The 18,703-nt window shown below is 50.6% G+C and overlaps 1 protein-coding gene across 1 annotated transcript; it reads left to right on the forward strand.

Annotated features, from left to right (window-relative positions):
• The first annotated feature begins 502 nt into the window (after positions 1-502).
• Positions 503-14,861, forward strand: SLC43A3 (solute carrier family 43 member 3). The gene is made up of 12 exons (XM_007455711.1): positions 503-870; positions 1,245-1,374; positions 4,097-4,143; positions 6,520-6,596; positions 6,822-6,914; positions 7,725-7,864; positions 9,024-9,118; positions 10,175-10,348; positions 10,577-10,696; positions 13,137-13,323; positions 13,936-14,059; positions 14,678-14,861. Exons 1-12 carry the CDS (start codon positions 687-689, stop codon positions 14,777-14,779), a joined length of 1,473 nt encoding a protein of 490 aa, XP_007455773.1. The 5' UTR covers positions 503-686; the 3' UTR covers positions 14,780-14,861.
• Positions 14,862-18,703: the final 3,842 nt, after the last annotated feature.

An 18,703-nucleotide genomic window follows, 5' to 3' on the forward strand; every position in this document is an offset into this window, starting at 1 on the left:
GGGGGTGGGGAGCGGCTTCTGGGCGCTTTCCTGGCAGTTGGTGATGTGAGGAGGGGCGTTGGGAAGGGGATTATTGGGAGCCCTAGCCGAGGGTCACGGAGGATCGTGTGGAGGTGGGGATGTTTTTGCCCTTAGACTGGCCTGCGACGTGACTAACCAGACCATGTGACCTTGGGAAGTTGACAGAGTCCTCTGAGCTTTTGTCAGTGAACTGAAGATAAGAAAACACCCACTTTGCCAAGTTATTGTGAGGCTTTGTGAGGACCTGTGTAAAGTCCTTTAACCCCTGTTCCTGGCTTTCAATTGCTGCTGTTATTTTACTGGACCGTCTTCAGAACTGGGGCTCAGTTCCAGCTGCCCCACCTGTTGCCAGTTGTGGGAGAGAGAGGCATTTGCAGCTGTTTCTAACACCTGGCTTCTTTGTCTATCCCACAAAGAACCTTTGTCCACCTCTACCTTTCCCACAGCCCTGTGTACCAAGCAGCTTCTGCCTTATTTTACAGGATCCAGGGAATCGCCCACTGATGGTTTTTACCCAGGCCCGAAACAGCCAGCACCAGAGAGCCACCTGAACAGAAGCGCCTGCCAAAGCAATTTTCCAAGTGCTCAAAAGCCGGGCTTTGCAGCTCCTGTGGTCAGCCCAGGAGGCCACCAGTGGGATTTGAGGATCAGCTCCACCTCGGACCATGCAGGGCCAGAGCCTGCCCCTTCGTGTAGCCACCCTGCTGACGGGGCTGCTGGAATGCCTCAGCTTTGCGGGCGTCCTCTTCGGCTGGGCATCCCTGGTGTTTATCTTCAAAACAGAACATTACTTTGAGGAGCTGTGTGAACCGAACGCCAGGCTGATGGGCAATGCCACGGGGCTGGATGGTAAGGGAGGAGGGCTTCTCTAGGAAGCTGAGTCGGGTTCCCAGGTGGTGGGAAGGGGTCGGAAGGACTCCACCCCCTGCCTCCTCTGCCAGCATGTCTATGGTGAGAGGAAGGGAGTGTCAGCTGCCCCTGCCCTCAACCTTGGTCTCGGAGGTCCCTGGGGAGGGAAGTACCGGCTCCCAAGAGGTAATTAGGGGCAGTCACGTCTCCACTTAATCTAAGGGGCAACTTATCCTACCAGGCAAGCTGTCCAAGATGGAAGAGGCTGCCCCGGATGGGAGCCAGGCTGGGTGCTGGCCTGGCGGGAAGGCTGGGATGGATGGGAGGCGGCCCGTCCACCCTGGGCTCTTGAGATCTGCCTTTCTCTCCTCCAGACTGCAAAGCCCAGGACGAGCGCTTCTCACTCATCTTCACCCTGGCATCCTTCATGAACAACTTCATGACGTTCCCCACTGGCTACATCTTTGACCGTTTCAAGACCACCGTGGCCCGCCTCGTAGCCATGTAAGTCCCAAGGGGATCTGAACAGGGGTAAGAGGAATTCTGGCAGCAGCTTTGTTTGGAGGGAGACCCAGGCCAGGCAGCTGGGTATCCCTGCCGCAGCAGCCCTGCTAGAAACTGCCCAGGGTGTGGACTCTGTCTCGACCTTCCCTATTCCCCACACCCCTGCTTCCCTTTCTTCACCTCCTTCCTCTGTTGCATGTGAAACTGCATGCTGTACAATGTGCTGGATAGAGCAGGAGCCCAGGCCTACTTCCTGTGACGGCTGGCCTGGGACAGGGTTATGCAATTAGCAAAGCCTAGAATTGTCACTCTCGGGGCTTCCCTGGTGGTGGTCCAGCGGTTGAGACTCCGCGCTTCCAGTGCAGGGGGCGCCAGTTTGATCCCTGTTGGGGAACTGAGATCCCACACGCCATGCGGTGTGGCCAATAAATAAATAAAAATAAAAATAGAATTACCACTCTCGCCTTCATGCCGGGGACCTTTGTCCTCATCATCCCCGAGTGACTCATCGTCATCCTCGTCACCACCACCATCACTCCCCAGAAGCTTAGGTAGAAAGGCGTCCTGGGTGTCTCCAGTGGTGGGATTTCAGTTTCCCTCTGACGGGAGGGGAGGCCGTGGGGGTCCATCCCATGCAGACGAGTCACGAGTCACGGAAGGTGGGGGACTTGCTAGCTCCACGGGGTGCCACTGCAGCTGGCCAGGTTCGGAGATAAGCAGCGGCCTGCGGGGGAGCTGATAGGACCCCAGAGCTGGCGCCTCCCAGGAGGCACGTGAGAGGCTAGTTGTCAGAGGGACCGGAGGGTGGCTGGACCAGGAAACAGCCTGGCAGGAAAGCAAGCCCTTGGCTCTCTAAGCCTTTGGGTGCACGATGGCGCTGTCAGTCGCTCTTGGAATTTGGTCACCTGTCTCCTCCTTCCCTTCCTTCTTTGCCCACCCCCTCTTCTCCAGCCTTTAGTGTGTTAAGAAAAACCCAGTCTTCCCACCTGTGTTTCTCCTTTACTTTTACACAGAACTCTGCACTTCTGGTCACCAAATGTGTGGGAGCCTTTCCCACACCAGGCAATTCTGTGGCACCAGCTGGGTGTCCTATCATTTAACTCAATTCTGACACTGTCTACCTGGAGATATAGCATCAGATCCCACAGGTTAAGGGCTCAGTCCCACCAGACTGCCCTCCACCTCAGATGCCAATCGCAAGTGGTAGGTCCCCAATTTACCCACAACCTCTGTCTGACTCGGCTGCAAACCTGGGATTCCTGTGACCTCCTCCCCCATGGATTCAGTTATTTGCTAAAGGGCTCACTGAACTCAGGGAAACACATATACCAGTTTATTAAAGGATACGATAAAGGATACAGATGAACAGCCAGATGAAGAGACACATAGGGCGAGGTCAGGGAGGGTCCTGCGCCCAGGATCTCTTCTGTCCCTGTGGAGTTAGGGTGCAACACCCTCCTGGTCCATGGCTGTGTTCACCAACCTGGGAGCTCCCCAAACTCCATACTCTTGGGATTTTATGGAGGCTTCCTCATGTAGGCATGATCAGTTATTAAGTCCATTTCCAGCCCGTCTCCCCTCTCTGGAGAAGTCGGGGGCAGGGCTGAAAATTCCAAGCATCTGATTATGGCTAGTCTTTCTGGTGAGCAGCCCCCATTCAGGACCTATCCAGGGTCCCCTCATTAGAATAAAAGATGCTCCTAGGGCTCTTATCATGTAGGAATTTACAAGGGTCTTAGGAGCCCTGTGTCAGGGACTGGGGACCTGGACCAAATATGTATTTCTTATTATAAATCAGAATATCACACTTAAGCACTGCTTTTATTACCCCATGCTTCTAAGAGAGTCCCATAACCTTGGGATCGTGGTCCTTAAACAATAACGTCCTAGAACTTTAAGCTTAGGGCCTAGATCAGTCAGTCCAATCATCTCTTTTGTTTTTAATGGTTAGATTCTGGTTTTTTTTTAAAATTTTTTAAATTGGGGTATAGTTGTTTTATAATGTTGTGTTAGTTTCTACTATACAGCGAAGTGGAGTTCCCTGTGCTATACAGTAGGTTCTCATTAGGTATCTGTTTTATACCTATTAGTGTATATATGTCAATCCCAATCTCCCAGTTCACCCCACCAACCCCCCTTCCCCTGCTTGGTGTCCATACGTTTGTTCTCTGCGTCTGTGTCTCTATTTCTGCCTTACAAACAGGTTCATCTGTACCATTTTTCTAGATTCCACATATATGCGTTAATAAGCGATATTTGTTTTTCTCTTTCTGACTTACTTCACTCTGTATGACAGTCTCTAGGTCCATCCACAAACATCTCTTCATAGAAGAGGCTGCTGAGGCCCAGAGAAGGGCAGTGCCTTGCCCAAGGTCACACAGCAAGAGGAATTAGAACTCAAAATTATGATTTGTAAACGAGGCACTAACTCCTTTCTTCAAGGTTCTGACTTACTCTGTATGACAGTCTCTAGGTCCATCCACAAACATCTCTTCATAGAAGAGGCTGCTGAGGCCCAGAGAAGGGCAGTGCCTTGCCCAAGGTCACACAGCAAGAGGAATTAGAACTCAAAATTATGATTTGTAAACGAGGCACTAACTCCTTTCTTCAAGGGCTTAGCTGGTTGGGACTTCTAGGTGGGAGGACCTTGACTCCACGCACCCTGCCCCTCCAGCTTTCTCTCTTGTTGACCGCATTCTCCACCTGCCGTTCTGTGTTCCAGATTTCTCTACACCAGCGCCACGCTTACGATAGCCTTCATCTCTGCAGGTGAGTGCTGTTGGGAGGGACACAACCTCAGGGGCAGCTGGTGGATGGGCAGGTGCAGAAGGTGATGGACAGGATGCACTGACCCCCACAGGTATTCAGAGATCCACAAACTTTCAGCTGGAAAGAGTCCTTGAGAGAGTTATTGCTGGTCTCTAAAAACAGTTTAGTCTAGTGAGACATGCAAAAACTAAGGACAGTGGAGGGATTGCTTCAGAGAGAAGAATTTATTCAAAAGATTACATCTTTCCTTTTGTTATGTATTAAATGTCCTCTCTCTCTTTTTTTTAATGAAATGATAATATGAATGGCAGTTTTTGAAAATATCCTGACTTAGCCGGGTACAAACTGATAACTCTAGTGTAGTCAGAAGTTTCCTTTTCAAATTTTACTGGTCTATAAGGGTATACAGTTTCCAAAGTCTGGGAATTCCAGTCTGGTGTATTCCCCACTTCCTCCATTACGTAGAGGAGAAAACTGAGGTCAGAGAGAGACCCTTTGCAAAGACTAGCCAGAGGCCACAGAGCAAGTTAGTGGGAAGGGGTCCTGGGACCCTGGCTGTGCTCTTTGCTAGCATCTCAGTTATAGAGGCCAAGAGATGCTTTCCAGTATTCCTCCCCAGCGTCAGATTACGTGGCTCAGTTTTTGGGTTAGGAAGTAAAAAGTACCTAACTCTCCTGTGTCTAGTACCTGTGCTGAATCTGTTAACTTCATTTGTGTTCAGTGAACGCAGAGCTGACTGAGGGTCTCTGTCTGAGCAGATCTCATGAGGTTATTTAAAAACCACTCTTGCTCATCAAACGGTCTTCTTACCTAAAAGCCTAAACGTGATTTTCAAGTGGCTGAATGTGGAGGTGATGGCTGGGTATGTTTGACTCACATTTGTGAATCACTGGAGTCACAATATTCCCTTCCCCGCTAAAATAGGGCTTTTTGGTTTTGGAAAAAGCATGCTATTGTGAAAGGAATCTCAACCAACCTTTAGTGCATTTGAAGACGTACCTTTTATAGAGACAGAAATTGAATGGTAAACAGTGTGAATGCTCTAAAATGAGCAAGTTTACAGCGCTTCTCAAGGTATGGAACAAAAGTTGCTTGGATAATAGTCACTTTGGAGAATACTATTAGGAAGCACACATGTGCTGCATTAACATTGAATCACCTGGTGGGAGGATTACTCCCTTTTTATTTCTCATTCAGCCCTCTGATTTCATGCACGGAAGTCTTGGTTTGGGGCTGGGATGATTTTAACCCTATGATAAGAGCAGGTATCAGGCTTTGAACATTCCGAAGGCCACTGCGTTCAGTTATAGTTTAATAACAGTGTTTTCATTGTAATTTTTTTTACAGTTACCTCCCATTCACAAAAGCAACACAAGTTGCTTTTCACTTATACTAGCGATATAAAGTTTTCTCTTTTGTTGGCCATGCCACAGTGGCTTGTGGGATCTCAGTTCCCCGACCAAGGATTGAACCTGGGCCACGGCAGTGAAAGCCCAGAATCCTAACCACTAGGCAACCAGGGAACTCCCAATATAAAGTTTCCTTTAAAAATAATAGATTTCTTTTGGATAAAAGTGAGTCAACTTAAAAAAAAATTTTTTTTAGCAAATAAGACAGGTGTGGGTTATGGCCCAGATCATGAAGGTGGGCAGAAAGAAGGCTGTGACTTGGGAAAGACTAATTTACGGAGGGCTCCCTAGTCCTTGGCACTGTAGTTGTTTTTAGTTCTGCTCTTCTTACCCAACACTTGCCAGACCTATTAGAATGAATTTTTTGCATGTCAGTCTTTCCAAGGGCAAGAAGTATTTATTCATCCTGCATTTCCAGTGCCAAGCACAATGCCTGGCACAAAGGAAATGCTCAAAGTTTAATGAACAGAGAGACACTCAGATCTCACAGCGCCTGGTGAGGTGCGAAGAGCAGAAACAGTTATTCCCATTTATCAGATGAAATGACTGAGTCACAGATTCAGAATCTAGCTCAAAGCAGTGAATTAGAGGCTGGGCTCAGGGACTGAATCCAGGCTTCTCTCGACCACAGTGTCAAGGATGAGTAGAGGGGCTGCTTGTGGTTTGGTGAGGGAAGGGGGCGGTGGGTTGAGTCGTGCCTCTCTCTGTAGGCATCCACCCTGCCAGAGACCAAGGGTCATCTTTGGTAAGGAAGAGGGTGTCTCAGGAGACCTCTGCAGGGTCCCTCCGCAGGGGCACGTGAAGGAGCCGTGACCAGGACCCTAAGATCCTTGGAGGATGCTAGGAGGATGCCTAGAATTGGGGCCCTGAGCCCAGGATTGTAGGGAGCAGGGGGGGTCCAGAGTTCGGGGCTACATGTTTGGTTTGCACTGTGACACCTCCCCATCTCTGTCTTGGATTGTTCCAGACTCAGCTGTGCTGCTCTTCCTGGCCATGCCCATGCTCACCGTAGGAGGAATCCTGTTTCTGATCACCAACCTACAGGTGTGAGCCTGCCCTAATCACAGGGCCCTGGCCGGAGGTTGGGGCGGGTGGAGGGAGGGAGAAGCGCTTTGCTACATTGGCTGCCTCTGATGGGGTTGGCCCAAGCCAGGGTGGTAGCTCCTGGGGTGGAGGGTAGGTCTGGGTATGAGGGCCTGACACTTGCCGGGTGCACAGGAAAGATGTCACGAATAAATAAGTGATTCAGGCTGATCGTGTGTTCTCCAGATCGGGAACCTATTTGGCAAACACCGCTCAACCGTCATCACCATGTACAACGGAGCATTTGACTCTTCCTCGGCAGTCTTCCTTATCGTTAAGGTAAAAGATAGCAACAGCCCATGTTTATCTCCCCTGCTGCTGGGGAGCACCAGGCATCCATAATCAGCCGCCAGGGTGGAAGGCAAGGGCCTGGGCCAAGACTCATTCTTAGAAACAGGTTTCAGCCCCTAATTCTTACACTGACTTTTTGTGTGATGAAATACACCCAGGGACTTCCCTGGTGGTCCAGTGGTTAGGACTGCACACTGCCAAAAGAAAGACTCTGCATTTCTACTGCAGGGGATGCGGGTTCAATCCCTGGTCAGGGAACTAGGATCCTGCTTGCTGTGCGGCAAAAAAACGCCACCTAACATAAAGTTTTCCATGTTAGCCATTTTTAAGTATACAGTTCAATGGCATTAAGTTCATTCGTGTTGTTTACAACCGTCACCACCATCCATCTCGAGAACTCTTCTCCACCCTGTAAAACTGAAACTGTGCCCATTAAACAATAATCCCCATTGTGGGTACCCCCCCGTCGCCCCCTTGCCCCTGGCAACCACCGTCTTATTGTCTATTTCTGTGAATTTGACTACTGAAGGTACCTCACAAGTGGAATCATACAGTATTTGTCCTTCTGTGACTGGGTTATTCCATTTAGCATAATGTCTTTAAGGTTCATCAATGTTGTAGCAGGTGTCAGAATTTCCTTCCTTTTTAAGGCTGAATGATGTTCCATCGTATGTATGTGCCACATTTCCTTTATCCATTCATCCACGGATGGATACCTGATTTGCTTCCACCTTTCGGACGTTGTGAATAATGCTGCTGTGAATGTGGCTGTTACACTGACCTCTCCTTTTTCTGCAGCTCCTTTATGAACAGGGCATCAGTCTCAGGGCATCCTTCATCTTCATCTCTGTCTGCAGTGCCTGGCATGTTGGGCGTACTTTCCTTCTGATGCCCCGGGGGCACATCCCCTACCCGCTGCCCCCCAACTACAGCTATGGGTAAGGACTATGAGCTGGTGATGGTGTGCCCAGAGCCCCTCATCTCACCTGGAGTAGGAAGCAGGGATGGGACAGACATGGTAAGGCAGAGGAGACCTGTCCCAGGAGAGGAGGACTAGACCAGGGATGTATTAGTTAGCTACTGCTGCATAACAAACCACCCCAAAACTTAATGGCCTAAAACATTAAGCATTTATTATATCCACAAGTCTATGTGTAGCTGGCTAGTTCTACTGATCAGGGAGCTACTTGGATGATCTTGACAAGGCTTCTCATGCCTCTGATCATCTGGTGGGCTAGCTGGGGGCTGGCTGGTCTAGGATGGCCTTACTCACATGGGGTTTGTCTGGCCATATGGAGTGGCAGGGATTTCTGGGTCACGTGGCTCTTATCCTCCTGCAGGCTAGCTTGGGCTTCTTCACATGGTGGTCTCAGGGTTCCAAGATAAATGCCAAAATGCACAAGGTTTTTTCAGTTTTAAGCTTAGAATTGTCACAACATCACTTCTGCTGGGTTGTCTTGGCTGAGCAGCTCACAAGCCCAGCCCAGATGGAGGGGACAGGGAAATAGTCAGAGCTGTATTGCAAAGGGTGGAGAGCAGAGGATGGGAAGAAATGGGACCATTTTTGCCGCCACTCATCAAAGCAGTAGAGAGAGGGCATTTGTTTGCTGTTTGGCAGCCCCATGTGCTCTGATTTCATCTCACAGTAGTCCTGGGATACACATACTTATCTCCATTTTCCAAATGAGAACAAGGAGGCTCAGAAGAGTTAGGTCTGAGCCGTGTTGCACAGCCTCAGGAAGAGGCAGAGCTGGGGTCTGAACCCAGGCCTGTCCTATTCTTCCTGCACTTCAGTGGTTCCCAAACATTGCTGCGTATTAGAATTGCTGGGATTACCTGGAGATCTTTAAAAAATATGGGAGCTTGTCTCCCATGCCTAGACATTCTGATTTAATCGGTCTGGGCTGTGACTTGGGCATTGGGGTTGTGAAAAGGTGATTCCAATGTATAGCGAAATGTACTATGCCCCCTCCCGCCACACACACACACACACACACACACACACACACACACACACACACACACACACACACAGCCTGAATCTGAGGCTCAGCTCACAATTCTTGGGTCAGGCTGATGGGGCTTCTGTTTCCACAGCCTGTGCTCTGGGGATGGCCCTGGAGAGGAAGAGAAGAAAACGGCTGAGTCCCAAAAGCTCGAGCTTTCAGAGGAGTTCCTTTCACCAAAGGAAGGTGAGCCCTACTGGTCAACCCATTTCCCCTCCAGAACCTGACCTCTCCCCACAGCCAGCTTGGTTGCTCACCTCCAAAGCTTTCCCAGGGACTCAGAATCAGGAAAGGACAGGTAGGGAATAGACCTGCAGGATCTTCTCAACCCCCTCAATTTATAGGCGGTCCAGAGAGGGGCAACATTTTTGTCTCATCTCTCCTCTTGGTCCCCCTTTTCTTTCTCATCTCATCATACCCCTTCCCCTCGCAGCCAGTCTTCCATCATTTGCCTTCCCTTCCCCCCACTCCTAAGTCTGCCTTATTTTTCCCCATTTCTGCAGGTCTGCTGGGTCTGCCCTCTCTCATTGTCCCGTCTCCATCACTGCCTCCTTTCTCGCCTCTGTCTGTTTTGGGTCTTTGGTTATAAACATCACAAACCACTGCTGGTTAAGGTAGAAACGAGAACAGGATTCTGGGAAGTTCACAAAAGCAAGGGCGAAGTGAACTTGCCAGGCTCCATCCAGGAAGAGCAGAACCAGGGGACCTGCCTCTGGGGACCCCGGTCTGAAATCACAGCCAGTCTGCCTCTCGAGGAGGATGATCAACTTGGTCAGCCTTGAGTGAGGAATGGAATGCTTAATTCACAGTCCCATCTGGACCATGAAGAACAGGGCGGGGGGATATTTCCAGAGGAGACTCAGGATCCTGGTACGGAAGGAAAAGAAGGGGCTATGGATCAGCTGAAACACTAGCTGTCCACCACGAACCCTTGTCTTTAACTTTCTCCTCTCGTCTTTCTTTTCATCATCCTGGCTGGGAAAGATTACACAAGTGTTAATGCAAGAAGCGTCATTGAGTCCAAGCTGCGATACATCAGATTTCGGCAGGCAGAGCACGTGGGAGGCTCCTTCAGGGTGGTGGGGACAGGATGATGCGTGGAGGTGGCGGTGTGCCCAGGAAGGCAAGAAGAGCGGGTGAGCTCAGACCTCAGGCTGTCCTTTGAAGACCCCTACACTCTTGCCCATCCCTGCCCCCCGACTTTAATTGTAACTCTTGCCCAAATCTTCCTCTTGCCACCAGAGATCCCGAGACCAGGGCAGCGGCAGGAAGCCCTCTCTTTCTGGAGCTACGCGTTCTCTCGGCGCTTTGCCTGGCACCTGGTGTGGCTGTCTGTGATACAGTTGTGGCACTACCTCTTCATCGGTACCCTCAACTCTCTGCTGAGCAACTTGGCCGCTGGGGACACGGTACTAGGTATGTGACGGGGCTGGGAGGCAGCACACCTGAGCATCACAGCTGGGGACTTGGAACCTCGAGCAGCGGGTTGCTAAGCTCAGCAGGGCTCTGCTCCAGAGAAAGGGCTGAACACGGGTGGGGTGTGGCGAGGAGGGTCAGGCAGGGCAAGGGCCGGGTGGGAGGGTCCTCTGCTGTAAGGCACTCCTGGGAAGTTCTTACCGCCCAACCCCTCTCTGCCCTCTGCAGTCAGCACCTACACAAATGCCTTTGCCATCACTCAGTTCTTTGGAGTGCTGTGTGCCCCCTGGAATGGCCTGCTCATGGATCGGCTTAAATACAAGTACCAGGAGAAAGCAAGAAAGACAGGTGAGACCTGGGCTCCAGAGGATCAGGGAACCAGGAGGGGAGAGATCTTTATTTTCCTCCATGCCCATCTTCTCTTTTCTTCTAAATCCTTTTCTACTTGCATCTGTCCATTCATCCATCCATCACTCATCCATCCATCCGCCTATCCATCCCTCATCTGTCCGCTCATCACCCGTCCATCCATCATCCAACCACTAGTCACTGAGTGCCAATTATATGCCAATCACAGTTCTAGATTCAATAACGGACAAGACAGATACGTCCTTGTTCTCAAGAAGCTTTTCTCAGTCTAGAGAGTGGAGAAATGCCAGTAATCAAGCTTTACAGTCCATGAAGTAAACCTGCAGGGAGCTATGAAACAGAAAGAAAGGCACATAACCTGTTCTGGGTGGGGATGGGATGGGTGTCAGGGAAGGAAGTCTTCCTGGAGGAAGTGGCGTCTAAGCCAAGACCTAAAGGAAGAGTAAAGAAGTGAGAAGATGAAGAGAAGGCCTTGGGAGAGTGGAGTACAGAGGAGTCAAGGTGGTGAAGGGGAGAGTGAAACATTAAGGAATCTGAGGAATCCCAGAAAGTGATTCCGGCTGGCCAGGGCACAGAGAGGTGGTAGGGAGGGGGCTGGAAAGATGGAGGTAAGAAGGGACAGGCAGTGTTATGCCAAGGAGCTTGGACATGATCCTTGGACAAGAGTGGAGGAGCAGGCATGCTGAGGTCTCTTTTTTTTTTTGGCCTTGCACCTCACAGCTTGCGGGATCTTAGTTCCCCGACCAGGGATTGAACTTGGGCGTACGCAGTGAAAGCACAGAATCCTAACCACTGGACCACCAGGGAATTCCCTTAACCCCTGTAGTTTCATCTCTCCCACTTCTCACTTCCCTGAGCTGCTTCTCCTAACCCTGCTGGAGTATTTACAGCAAATCTCAGACATCAGATCATTTCATCTGTAAATACATCAGTTTGCAGCTCCAGCAAATATGACCGCTTTTATGTAAATTAAACATCACCATAATATCATTATCATATGTAAAACAGCCCCTAATCATTTCTTAGTATCATCTAATAATGTAGTCCTGTTCAAATTTCCTTAATGGTCTCAACTATGCCTTTTTATAGTTGGTTTGTTCAGATTCGGATCCACACAGGGGCCACACAATGTACTGATGTGTCTTTTAGATGTTTTTAAGTCTCTGTGTCCCCCACCCCCTTTTTTCCCTTTGTTGTTCATTTATCGAAGGAACTAGGTTGTTTGTCCTGTCAAATTTCCCACATTTTGGATTTGGCATCCTTTTCATGTCATTTAAAAACGTTTCTTTGATTGGGTCTTTCCTGTAAACAGGCAGATTAATATTTTTATTAATATTAATATTTAATATTTTTTGGCAAGAATAATTCAGAGCTGGAGCTGTGGGCTACCTACAAGCTCTCGTCATCAGGCCCTTGGTACCCGTAGTTTTGTTCTTATGATGTTAAGATTGATCAATGGGTTCAGACATTGTCAGTCTGATCTGCCCATTATAAAAGTTTCCCATCAGCTGCAGGCCTAATGATTTTAACAACTATTGATGACCAGTGCCTAGACCCATTATTTTATTAGGGTTGCAAAAAGGAGATTTTCTATTTCTATCTTTCCTTCTGCTTTTAATAGCTAGAATTCCTCTAGAAAGAAAAACGTTCCTTTATTAACTGTTTCATTACCTTGAAATAAATGCATGGTTTTTCCTCTGTTTACTAGTTTTAGAAAAATGATTTGGTGCCTTAGAAACTTCCAGGGGTAACCTCTCATAGTTTCTCTCTCTTTTTGTTTTTTTTTTTTTTTTTTGCGGTATGCGGGCCTCTCATTGTTGTGGCCTCTCCCGTTGTGGAGCACAGGCTCCGGACGCGCAGGCTCAGCGGCCATGGCTTACGGGCCCAGCCGCTCCGTGGCATGTGGGATCTTCCCGGACCAGGGCACGAACCCGTGTCCCCTGCATCGGCAGGCGGACTCTCAACCACTGTGCCACCAGGGAAGCCCCCTGCAGCTTTCTTTATGTAACTCTCTGTCCTGGGTTTGCCCCACAGACAGGCTCCCTCCTTCTGCCTTTAACCCCTGCCTTGTTCTGTTATGTGACCGCAGCATAGCTGGTGCTGCGTTCCCCTACTGTTGCTGATTTGGTTGGTTTCCAGTCTTTTGCTGTTACCCATGGTGCTACCCAGAGTATCTGGCTGTGGGTTGAGGGCCCTCCCTGTCAGGAGGTCATTGTGATAATCTATGAGTTAGTGATGCTGGCCTATAATTAGGATGAGCTGCCGGGGTTGGAAACGAGTGGATACATTTGAATGATATTTAGGAAGTGAATTATCAACATTTGTTGATGGACTGGAGATGGGGCATGTGTGGAGAGAGGGTTCAGGATGACCCCCCCTGCGGACATCCACGCAGCCTCTGCTCTTCCCTTTGGCCCAGGTTCCTCGGCCTCGGCGGCGGCCCTGTGCTCAACAGTGCCTTCGCTGGTCCTGACATCTGTGCTGTGCCTGGGCTTCGCCCTCTGCGCCTCCATCCCTGTCCTCGCCCTGCAGTACGCCACCTTCACCCTGCAAGTGATCAACCGCTCCTTCCTCTACGGGGGCAATGCTGCCTTCCTCACCCTCGCGTACGTAGGTGGGCTTGGTATGCATCACGTGACGGGGGCACCCTTGGGGCAAAGGGAGGCATGCTGGGGGCAAAGAAATCAGGAGGTGAGGACCAGAGGTGGCCAGAGGAGGCACACAGCATCTGGGAGCAGGTATAGAGGAGGTGGAGGCTGGTGGGAGGGTTAGAGCCTTCACGTACATGAAAGCTCTTCATGTCTGCTCCCCTCTGCCTCGGTTGTCTACCCTGTGAACTCCTATTCACCCTCCAAAGCCCACTTCTGTTCCAGCTCTCCCAGGGAAGAGTAGAAAGAAAGCGTCTTTCTTTCCTTGTGCCTCTCTATTCTTGCTTCCTCTGATAGTGCATGCATCATCTAGCATGTAGCAGAATTATTCACGTGTCTTTTCCTTGAGACCTCCCGGGGCACAGCCCGTGTCTGGGTCCCTGCTGTTTCCCCGGGATCGAGCATGGCGCCGTCTCTTTGCTCTGTCGTTTGAAAGCCTAAGCAAAGGTGAAGGAGGGGAGCTGTGTGGGTGTGGGTGGATGAAAGCAGGCTTAGGCCAGGGGAGCAGGGGGCTGACCAAGGCCCACCACAGCCAGAGCTCACTGGAACCTCATTTGTCTCTCTGCCCAGGTTCCCTTCAGAGCACTTTGGGAAGCTTTTTGGGCTAGTGATGGCCTTGTCGGCTGTCGTGTCTCTGCTCCAGTTCCCCATCTTCACCCTCATCAAAGGCCCCCTCCAGAATGACCCGTTCTACGTGAGTACTGTGGCGGGTTGGGGGACCCTGGCCTTAGACCAGCAGGGATGTCCAGATTGGGACAACTGTGTTGGTCCCCAGCAGGGAGTGCCCCCCAGCTGGCTGGGGTGGCCTGGGTGTGGTCCCTGCAGGAGCATTTCTTCACATGGGTACATCCTTGGTCTTGCTTCTCAAACTGGGGCCAGTGGGAGTACCCTGCCTTGTGCTGGGGGTGGGGGGGGCGGTGTCCCTGAAGCCAAAGGGTTAACATGACACAGCTTCTTCCCAGGTCACTGAATACTCTCTAGGCCTCTGTTTTTTCATCTGTGGAACGGGCATTGGGACTTCCCTGGCGGTCCAAGGGTTAAGACTCTGCGCTTCCACTGCAGGGGCGAGGGTTCAATCCCTGGTCAGGGAGCTAAGACCCCACATGCCACGGGGTGCGGCCAAAAAAAAAAGGCATAATATAATATTCCCCTACCCCCCACCCACCCTGCTCCATGGGGCAAAATGGAAAATAACCAAGAGTCCATCCCAGAGGGCGCCATTGGGTCTGATGGAAAGTAGGGGATAAACCAGGCAGGATTCTGGTCCCTCCACTGGTGGTGGACTTCGCCTCACTGCTTCCTCTCCCTCCAGGTGAATGTGATTCTGGTGCTCGTCACTCTTCTGACGTTTGTCCACCCCTTCCTGGTGTACCGGGAGTGCTGGCAGAAAGAAAGCCCCCCTGGGGTTGCCTAGTTCAGAAGCCCTCCCTTTTCAGCCCCGAGGACGTGTCATCTTCCTTCACCTTTGAGCACCCCGTGTCCAGAAAGACTTTGCCCACCCAGGCTACTTGTATTAAGTAGCCATTATTTTTTCTTAGAACAAAAAGACATATTTAACTGTCCACCAGGCCTTCTTATCGGCGAGCCAAGAAGCAAAGTCACATGGAAGTTCTTAGTTTCAGGGGAGGAAGCGCATGGCCCTGGCAGATGCTTGGCCCGAGGTGGGGTGACGTGATGGGAGGGTGTGTCCCCTGCTTCTCCAGGCCTCTTTGTCTCTGAAGCCCATGTGTGCCTGGGCCCTGTGCTGCTGGGTAAGTTTCCGGGTGAAGAGTGAGGTTGTCATGGCCGCGTTGCCACCTGGCATTCAGAAGTGGCGCCCAGGGCTTCCCTGGGGGCGCAGTGGTTGAGAGTCCGCCTGCCGATGCAGGGGACACGGGTTCGTGCCCCGGTCCGGGAAGATCCCGCGTGCCGCGGAGCGGCTGGGCCCGTGAGCCATGGCCGCCGAGCCTGCGCGTCCGGAGCCTGTGCTCCGCAACGGGAGAGGCCGCAACAGTGAGAGGCCCGCGTACCGCAAAAAGCAACAACAACAACAACAACAACAACAACAAACAAACAGAAGTGGCGCCCAGCTCTCCGTCAGAGCCCCAGCCTCGTTAGGGAATGAGCCTGGGGAGAAGGAGGGGCAGACCGGGTCGGGTGGGGCCCTGAGCTGAGCCCCAGCTCCGCCGCTGATGCCGAATGACCTTGAGCAGACCCTCCTCCCCACCCAGCATCAGTTTTCCCACCTATAGAAGGAGAGGGTCTTGGAGTTGGAGGTTCTTTCTGGAGTTCACGTTCTAGAAGGTTTTAAGAACAGTGACAAAGAGGCTACCCGAAGGGCCTTGGGAACCAGCTAGCCTGCTTGACCAAAGGATTTGTGATGAAGCCTTTTGGGGATGTTTTCCTCTTCAAGAAGGGAGATGATTATTTACTTTGGTTATTATATAAAAACGTCCTCTGGGGAATAGTTTTGTAATATGTTGAATTATATGTTAAATAATTTTATTTAAAAACTAAAGCCTTTCTGCCTAAGGCAATAGCTGCTCCACCTCTGCAGGCTTTGGAGCTGTCGTGATGTGCATGCATGAGTGCCTGCGTGTTCCTGTCCCAGCCCCAGCCTTGGGGAGTGGATGCAGGGGTGGAGTGGAGGAATCCTGGTGTGGCAGCTGGACCCAGAGGTGGGGCAGGAGCCCTCAGACTGCGATCTGGCCACCTGGTCCTGGGCCCTGGGCTTGAGGACCCCCAGCGATCCCTTCCCTTGTCTTCTCTTTCTGTCTACCCCACCCCTACCCCTACTGTAGCGCTCCCCCCACCCCACAGAACCGTGAGAAATATGGAATCAGAAGGTCAGGTGTGAGTTTCAGTTCTGCCTTTCAGCAGCCAGGCAAGTCCCTTAGCCACTCTCAATCACAACGTCCTCACCTGCATCCCTGAGGGTGATTGTGAGAATTTAAGGTAATTTCTACTGCCTAGCACATGGTGAGAGCACTTGAGCGTTTGTTCCTTTGTTTACTGATGACCGGAGAGGAGGTAGGGAGAAAAGGGGGATAGGTGAGGGACCGGGTGGGCGAGACGGGAGAATCTGGAACACACCGGGTGTTTTATTTGTTTTATTCCTTTTAGCCAGGAGAGGACTGGCGGGGAGGGGCTGGCAGGCGGATTCATTCATTCATTCAATAAATGTTTATTGAGCTGCTGCGTCAGGCATAGGACAAAGCCTAGAGTCCAGCCTGGCAATCCAGGCGGTCAGCAATGTGATGCCAACGTCTCCCCTGCCCTCTTCACCTCCCACCTCCAGGGACACAGAGCTCATCCCTGTGGGTCCAGGTTTCTGGTTTAGGATCTGTGAGCACACCAGTTCCACACTGGGGGCTCACCCTGTCTGCCAGGGAAATCTGCCTGGTCCACCGGGGTCCTGCTCAAAATGTCATCTCCTGTAAAAACCTTTCCTTGGGCTCTCCAGCAGCTCCGAGTTCCTAGGCCTCGGTCACACCCTTCCTGGAGGCTGTGGCCCTGCCAGGGCCACCTCTCCCTTCAACAGCAAGCTCCGGGAGGCGGCATCTGGGTCTCACTAGGCTCGGGGACTAGTGCCTGGTTGCCATGCATGTGGTGCCAGTTAGGGCTTGTTGGAAGAATGATCACCGAATGAGTGGATTCTTTCTTGTTCTGGCTTCGGAACAGGAACTGGAAGGAGAGAGCATAGCACACGGGGTGGGGTGGGGCAGTATGAATTGGGAGTCAGGCCAACCCTTTTGGCGTCCCAGCTCTGTCACTAGTGTGACCTTGGATGGAACACTTCTCCATCTCAGTTAATTTATCAGTGTGATTGGAGTAGACCTGCCTCCCTGGACTAGGTTAGAAATTCGGTCAAGTGCCTAGCACATGGTAGGTACTTAACAGATCAAAGCTATCATTTCAGTTAATAAATTCAAAAGGATGCCTAATACCATGGATAAATAAAATGTGGTATGTCCATACAATGGAATATTATTTGGCGATACAAAGGAATGAGGTATTGATACATGCTACCATATGCGTGAACCTTGAAAACATTATGCTAAGTGAAAGAAGCCAGTCAGAAGAGGCAGAATATAGTATGATTCCATTCAGATAGAAAATAGGCAAATCTGTAGAGGCAGAAAGTGGATTAGCTATTGCATGGGGCTGCAGGCAAGATTAGTGACTGCTAACGGTAAGGGGTTTCTTTCTAGGATGATAAAAATCTTCCAAACTTGATAATGGTGATGGTTGTACAACTCTGAATATACTAAAAACCATTGAGTCGTACACTTTAAATGGATGAATTGTGTGGTATATGGATTATATCTGAACAAAGCTGTTATTAAAAAAAAAAAATGTGCCTGGATTCCTCAGGAAGTACAGAGAACAACTGTATCCAGAGAGAGTCAAGGATGATTTCTGGGGGAGATAAGTGCGTGAGAGAAGCAGCCCATGTGTACAGCCCTCATTTCTGTCCCAAGAGCCTCCCTCCTGTAACCTCTTCCTCAGATGGAATCAACCACTGTTTCCAACAAGGAAGCAAGCAACCCAGGGGTTTCACAACTTTTGATTTCACTCAGCAACAGGCTCCCAGTGCAACCCTTCTCTCTGCTACCAGCCTCAGCAGAGAGGGACTCTGGCAAATATGCCCCTGCTGTGGGCAGTGCCGGGCGGTGTCTTCCCTGGGGCAGGGGACAGTCCACCAGGAGGAGGAGGGCACCTGCTGTTCAAAGGACAGCGACAGCATGAATCAGAAGCTTTGTGTGACCATCTCCTTTAATCAGCATCAATTTACAGATGATCAAAGTTAGGCTCTGCGGGACAAGTTACATCCAAGATCATCCAACTATTGCATTGTGGAGCTGGTATCTAAACCCGCGTCTGTCTGACTCCTAAGGTCACCTTCACATTCAGTTTAGACATTACTTTTTCCTTTTGTGTTTTTGGCCGCGCCGTGTGGACCCACGGCAGTGAAAGTCCTAAACACTGGACTGCCACGAAATTCCTGACGTTACCTTTTCTTTACATTCATTCTTATGTAAGAAATAAGTAGTTGTTGTAAAGCAGATCAGCAAATAAAGAACTGCGTGAAAAAGAAATACTGCTGTTAATTGCGGCGCTCTGAGCTACCATCGTGGCTAACAACAGGGGCATGTGTCCTCCCAGTGGTGCAACCATCTCGTAGGCTCTTCTTTACGTCATCAAGTAGTTGTCAAAAACATGACTGTGGGGCTTCCCTGGTGGCACAGTGGTTAAGAACCTGCCTGCCAATGCAGGGGACACGGGTTCGAGCCCTGGTCCGGGAAGATCCCACATGCTGCGGAGGAACAAACCCATGAGCCACAACTACTGAGCCTGC

This window comes from Lipotes vexillifer, unplaced genomic scaffold (genome assembly GCF_000442215.2).
Source record: "Lipotes vexillifer unplaced genomic scaffold, Lipotes_vexillifer_v1.1 scaffold977, whole genome shotgun sequence".
Taxonomy (NCBI): domain Eukaryota; kingdom Metazoa; phylum Chordata; class Mammalia; order Artiodactyla; family Lipotidae; genus Lipotes; species Lipotes vexillifer.

Excerpts from the sequence above, each read along its gene's own strand:
- SLC43A3 (XM_007455711.1), top strand. The coding sequence starts at position 687 with ATGCAGGGCCAGAGCCTGCCCCTTCGTGTAGCCACCCTGCTGACGGGG. Across the intron at positions 871-1,244 it reads CAATGCCACGGGGCTGGATG|ACTGCAAAGCCCAGGACGAG; the intron begins GTAAGGGAGGAG and ends TCTCTCCTCCAG. Across the intron at positions 6,915-7,724 it reads CAGTCTTCCTTATCGTTAAG|CTCCTTTATGAACAGGGCAT; the intron begins GTAAAAGATAGC and ends CTTTTTCTGCAG.